The sequence below is a fragment of the Vigna radiata genome, unplaced genomic scaffold, assembly GCF_000741045.1.
Source record: "Vigna radiata var. radiata cultivar VC1973A unplaced genomic scaffold, Vradiata_ver6 scaffold_228, whole genome shotgun sequence".
NCBI lineage: Eukaryota > Viridiplantae > Streptophyta > Magnoliopsida > Fabales > Fabaceae > Vigna > Vigna radiata.
In genome coordinates, this window is record NW_014543255.1 from 391,568 (window position 1) to 398,613 (window position 7,046).

Genomic DNA, 7,046 nt, shown 5'->3' on the forward strand with positions numbered 1-7,046 from the left:
ATATGTAGATAACTTGGACATAAAAGGAATGTTTGCCCAGAAGTTGCTGCCACAAACCAAACTCAGTCTCAATTAAGTCAGCTTACTCAATGTCGGGTTCAAGAACCCCAACCAAGTCATCCAACTACAACAGCAACTTAGAAGTGATTTAGAAGTCAGAAAATGTTATTAATTCCAATATCGGTGCCTATTTTGTAACCAATTATATGGAACTTCAATATTTATTATGAACTTTATTTTGGATAGCACCTTTGGACAGGAACTTCAATATGTATTCTATGATGAAGAACAATGTATTATGTTCAATGAATATTGACATCAATATCATGTCCATTTCAACTATAGTTTGTGATTTTGTTCTCAATTTCAATCTGCTTATATTGGATTGTATATTGATGAGTATGAGTGATAATGTATATTGTATATTGAATGTGCATTTGAAACACAATTTCTATTATCATTTCAATGTCATTTCAAACACAATATGTGTTGAACAATATTATTGCAATTGTATGTTGAAAGCAGAAATTCATATTTGTTATTCATTTCAAAACATCACATTACAATATAGCCAGATTAGTCTTCACAACAAATGTATAATGCAACACATCATGGAATTTTAAATAAAATACAAACAAGGATGGTGTTAATCAACCCCATAAAACATAGCATCCATATTAACATCTTCTCCCTTTTCTAACAAACCATAATAGATTTCTCCAAACTATAAATCTTTCTCCTTTGCCTAACAATAGTACTACCAGTATAATCCAAATTATATTCATTGCACCATTTAAAGAAACTACATCCTTGAAGTTCTTCATTTAGACTATGTTGTTCAAAATATTCAACCATAAACATTTTATTAATCACCAAAACAATTTATCAGAAAAATGAAACTATAACCAATGAACAAAATTATGTTATCCAAGTAAATATTTGCTACAATACACTATTGGGATAAATAAAAAAGAATTATGCTATGAGAAAAAAAAATCGTAGTCAAGTACTAGGCAAAAGAACAAACGTCATAATACAACTTTTCCTTCACAATGATGAATAACTACACTCAAGTTTAATGTTGTCCTCACATTTTAACGTTGTGGGGTGCATGAACTTCCATCTCAGGCCATTTATAGATGGAAAACTTTATAGATATCCTGTTTTTCCTCACTGTTGACAAGTTTTTGACCCTGAAGGATGTATATCATGTTGATGTTGATGCATTTTCGGTATCATCAAATTTAGTGCTTGTTTGATAATGTTGTTCTTTTAATTGTTTATTTTTCAAAAGATACTTAGAAAGTTATATAAAATATAGAGACATGAATAATGAGAAAGAAATATGAAATAATTGGCCTTATGCATCTAGTGACCGATTGTGATTATATGATACCTAAATCATTAAAATTCATTATAACAATGTTATGCCTTCCCATAAACAAGGTAATAATAAGCCGGTTCCCAGGCTCTATACAAATTTCAAGAGTTGAAATATGAAATCAAACAATGTTCAGTTTTATCATGAAGTCCACAATCATCTGGATATTAATTTGTTTGAATAGTCAAATTTAAATGAAGGGTTTCATTTGAAACATTGAAATTATGCAAGCACATCATGTAAAATGTCTAATATGGATCTCCTGAAAGTGTTTCTAAAGCTTTGATTTTATTTTCCTGAATGAATGACTTCATCTAGTGGATTAGACTTTCCTGTATTTCTAAGAGTTCAAATTACTCATGTAATGAAAATCTAAACCAAACCTTCAAATATGCTTCATTCTATACAAATGTCCACTTCAAGTTTACAAATACTCATTACACGAGTCACAATCATAGCTCCACACTCAAAAATTCTAAATAATGACATTACGAGAGTGAAAAGAAAAAGAGAGCAAGCACCAGGAATGTGGTCCTGCAGATTGCACCCCATTACTTATAATCTATTCATTACTATCCAAAACAAAGGACCACTATGCCAAGGGAAATAACACAACCAACAAACTCCTCCATGGCGAGTGATGGTATCAGACACGATTATAATATGCACTCCATCATGCAGAAGAAATAAAAGCATTGTTTGATTACTTTACAATGATCAAGACGTAATTCACTAACTTATTTTTTTAAGTGACGACAGAGATAGCCATAAAATGGTAACAAAACACGGGAAAATGAAAAGTTGCGAGTAATCATAGTAAGCATTAAGAAAATAATACAAGTTAGTATCAAGCAGAATTTTTGTTTCTTCTCATGGTATGTCTCTTCCCCATAATGTTGGGAGCGAAGGCAATTAGTTGAGAGGTTTATAATAGTTGGTAGAAGGGGTTAGAGCTCTTCTAAGCCAGTATACTTAACACAATTCAACTAACTATCATGTCCCAGCTAACCCCTTCTGCTAAGTATCATAACTGACCCAACTAATAGTCCTAACTCATAAAGTTGTTGCGGGCCTTTCCACACAAAGAGATAAGAAGAGATGAATTCTAGTCAAGCCTAAGCATAGGAAGCCACAATTATGAATTTTATTAGAAATGCTTGAAAAATACTGACGCGAAAAAGGATGCACATCCCAGTCCCAGACTTCAAACCAAGCAAAAAAAAAAAAAAGAAAATATTTTAAGAACAGAATGATATAATTAAAAATTAAAATGAAAAGCCATTTTTGGACAACAAAGTGAAAGAGTATAATCATAATGAAGGAATGAACATCTAAATAAAGCCAGATAACGGAAGTGGGTTGCACTAGTCTCAGCAGCAAACATAATACTTCTCGATATTACACAAGGTACCGAGCCCACTACTAAAACTAAAAAGAACTTTTCTTTTGTCAAACTACTTCTGCATACCATATGCAAGGAAAATATAGATAGACAAAAAGGGAATGGAGGAGGGAGAGAAAACAATTCCATGTTTTTGAATCAGAACAAATTTATACTTTATAATTATGCAAGGTACAGACTAACCATTCTATGCAAGTTGAATGGAAGTCTCAATCTCCAATCCTTCTGTTTACGATTTAAAGTTCTGCCTTTTCTAAGGGGGTCTCTATTCTCTTTAACGTCTGCCAACTTCCACACACACATCTCTGAGTCTTTTTCTATAAAATCTAACAAGAAAACTCCCTCCCTTTCTGGGCAATTGGACTCTAGATTTTCTGTGTAACAGACTCTCATAGGCATGTCTTTGAATCTACCAATATCACCTGGCACTTTCAGTAGCCTCTCAGCACCTGGGGTTGAAACCTTCAAAGAAAAAATTATGCTTTAAGTACCAAATACACTTCAAAGGAACAGCCGTTTACGAAATAAAATCCCACTGGAACAAGAGTATAGGACATGGCTCCTTGATACCTCTAAAGCCAAATCATCGGGTATCTCTCCAAGTGCTCCAACTTCATCTAATCTTTCTTTGTATTTTTTATTGTAGCATTCAAGCTCTTCCATGCTTGGACACCCATATCTGAAAAAAAAGTTGGAAAAGTGAATACAATTAAGGTACTCCTATCTTTAGCAGCCAATCTGAATTGGTCAAATGAACAGTTTGACATTAAGAAAGAATCCTTGGATGGAGAAATTGAAGTGTCTATGACAATACCAGAAGAATGAAAAAAAATAAAACGAACTAGCCAAACACAAAAAACCTCCATATGGTTTCAAACAGTCACCAAGAGCATGGTGTTATAGATTTGCAAATGTTTCCAAGCATCTAGGGTATTACTAACAAGGTCAGCTAGGTACCATGTTCTTCAACAATCATCAGGTATATGTCATGGACATAGTCCTCACTGCAAATAATACAGTCAAGATAGAAAGATTGAAAAAGGTTCCTTGCAGCTAAATTTGAATTGGAAGACATTGGACAGATTTGATAGTTTTGGAGATAGAAGTTGCTAGATAAAAAAGAGAGACAAGTGTTTCTCAATGGAAGAGCATGATTGATATCCTATAATCCTATTCTAATCAAGACAGGTAGTTTGACATGCTTGCACGTAAACCAAATGACACACTGAGAAATTTGTTAACGTAGTTGGAATACTACAGAAATTGGATCAGAAAACTCTGAAGGAAAGGAACTCTAAGATGGAAAAATGAGAATCCTGTATAGAACTAGCAATATATAAAAGTTTATGTTGGAATCATTACATATAGGTATTATCATTTAGGCTAGTCTGCAGAAGTTTAATGGTTTTACCTAGTTCTGTACCTAGTAGTCTAGGACAGTCTCTTAACCTTCTATCTCCCTATTGTATCATCTCTTTGTTATTATAAATGGCAGAACATGAGAGGGATCATTAAGCCCTCAAGAATATTTCTTATCAATTTTAAATCTCAAGTTGGTATCAGAGCAGGTTCATCCTGCTCTGGTTTCCGTCCTAAGTTGTCCACCAGCACTGTCGTTGCTGTTCGCACCTGTCTGGTGCCGTTCGCCATCGTCCGCGGCTGTCTCGCCACTGTCCGCAGCTGTCAACTGCAGTTTCAAGTTCTTCAACTTGGTTGCCCGCCATCTCGCATCTACCCGCAGTTGTCCGCCTCTGTTCGCCGCCGTTCATCGCCATCCGCCGCCATCCGCCGCCGTCCGCCGCCGGCCACCGTCACTGTTCCGTCCGGCGACCAGTGGATCTGGTTCGCCTCTTCACGCGACAGCCAACCCCGCCAGTGGGTTCGCCTGGTTCCTCCCCACGCTCCCTCACGCGCAGCTTCTTTGTGCGCTGCGAACAGGCACGTGCTATACACGCGCCTCCGTCTGCTCACCGGAAAGCCGCCGCGACACCTCCATAGCTGTCGCCTGGTTCTCCTCTCCCTGTTTGGACCCTCAAAACCTGGTTCCCGTGAGGTCCCGAAGCTCCCCTTGAAAAACCGAGGGTTGTTTGGTTGCTCCCTGCTGCGTTTTCTGTTTCTCTCGGTTTTTGAGGCTCCTTTCTGGTTCCTCTCCTATTTTTATCATCAATGGCGTCTGGAAGTGTTCTTTCTCTATCTGGAAGTCCCTCAATTACTTCAGAAAAGCTAAACGGAAAGAATTACCTCTCTTGTCTGCTGCCGTGGAATTGTGGTTTCTCGGTCAAGGACATTATGACCACCTTGAGCAAGATGGAAGCCAAATGCCGTCTGAAAAGGCTGAACAATGGAAACAAGCAGATTTCCAATTGTGTGCCCTATTGTGGCAGTCTGTGGAACCACGACTTTTGATATCTCTTAGAGCCTTCAAAACCTGTCACTCGTTTTGGAAGAAAGCTCAAAGCATTTATGCTAATGATATTCAACGTCTCTACGATACAGCTAACAAGCTTGCAAGTCTCAAAATGACAGATCATGATATGGTCTCCTTCATGACTGAAGCCCAAGCAGCTGTGGAAGAGTTGAGAATGTTCTTGGAAGAGGAATCTTCGGAAGACATCAAGAAGAAGCTTGACAAGTATTATATGGTGATGATCCTCCGTGCTTTGCATCAAGACTTGAATCACATCAGAGACCAACTTCTAACAAGCCATGAGGTCCCAACCTTGGAAGCCTTGACCACACGTCTTATTCGTGTTCCAGCGCCTCAATCTCAGGAAGCTCATGAAACACTAGAACCATCTGTCATGGTTGCCACACGAGGAAGAGGAGGACGTTGCACTAGAGGAGGAGGACGTGGAGGTCGGGGACGTCCTCAGTGCTCTTACTGTAAGAGGCCGGGTCACACCCAAGAAAATTGTTACTCCTTGCATGGCTTTCCTTCAAAAACAGCCAATATCTCTAAGGCTGAAACTTCCACTTCCAACTCCAAGTTCACTGAGGAAGAGTATCAAGAGTATCTGCGATTAAAGTCTAACAGTTTGGCGCAATCATCTCAGTCCCCGAGTATGTCCACAGCTTGCATTTCTCAATCCATGGAAGGTCCAAATTCATGGGTAATTGACTCGGGTGCTTCTGATCACATNTCTGGTAATGCCTCANTNTTCTCAACCCTTTCCCTCCAAGAAAAACCCCATTTCATTACCCTTGCCAATGGCTCTAAAACTTCTTCAAAGGGAGTTGGTCAAGTCTCCCTATCTCCCTCTCTCACTTTGAAATCTGTTCTTTTTGTCCCTCACTGTCCATTCAATTTAATTTCCTTAAGTCAGTTAACCAAAATGTTACATTGTTCAATAACCTTTGATTCAAATTCTTTTGTCATACAGGAGCGTGGCTCGGGGAGACAGATTGGAGAAGGATATGAAGCTGGAGGTTTATACCATTTTGGATCTCATCCACGGGTATCATGTGTTGCTGCTCCTCATCCTAAAGTGTTACATGATCGGTTTGGCCATCCTCACTTGTCAAAGTTAAAACAGATGTGTCCTGAACTTAGTAGTCTTCAAACTTTAGAATGCGAGTCTTGTCAACTAGGAAAACATGTCAAATTTGTCTTTCCTAAAAAGTCTCACTCAATGTGTACTTCTAGTTTTTCGATTATTCATTCTGATGTTTGGGGACCTAGTCGTGTCTCTTCTTTTGGTTTTAGATATTTTGTTACTTTTATTGATGAGTATTCTAGATGTACTTGGGTTTATCTAATGAAAGATCGTTCTGAATTGTTACCCATTTTCACCTCTTTTTTGAATGAAATCAAGAACCAATTTGGTCAAGTAATAAAAATCTTGAGAAGTGATAATGCTAAAGAGTATATCTCATCCTCTTTTTCTGCAATCCTTAGCTCCCATGGTATTTTGCATCAGTCCACTTGTCCTCATACACCCCAGCAAAATGGTATAGCCGAAAGAAAAAATAGACACGTGGTTGAAACGGCTCGTACCCTTTTGCTTGGTGCCCATATTCCGGTTCATCACTGGGGGGATGCCATCTTAACTGCATGTTATCTTATCAATAGGATGCCCTCCTCCTCTCTCAATAATAAAGTCCCTTTCTCCATCCTCTTTCCCAATGATCCTCTCTATCACACCCCTCCTCGAGTTTTTGGCTGTGTATGTTTTGTTCACGACATGTCTCCAGGGCTAGACAAGCTCTCCGCTCGTGCAATTAAGTGTGTCTTTTTAGGCTATTCTCGGCTTCAAAAAGGGTACA

At 38.1% G+C, this 7,046-nt stretch overlaps 1 protein-coding gene across 1 annotated transcript in view; it reads right to left on the minus strand.

Moving 5' to 3' along the window:
• Positions 1-1,947: 1,947 nt before the first annotated feature.
• LOC106753397 overlaps positions 1,948-7,046 on the minus strand; it is an 11,392-nt gene continuing 6,293 nt past the window's right edge. The window contains exons 4-5 of the mRNA XM_014635198.2: positions 3,354-3,462; positions 1,948-3,245 (exon numbers count right to left, since the gene is read on the minus strand). Coding sequence (XP_014490684.1) covers positions 2,946-3,245; positions 3,354-3,462 — 409 coding nt within the window. The 3' untranslated portion in view covers positions 1,948-2,945. The remainder of the gene's footprint in view (positions 3,246-3,353; positions 3,463-7,046) is intronic.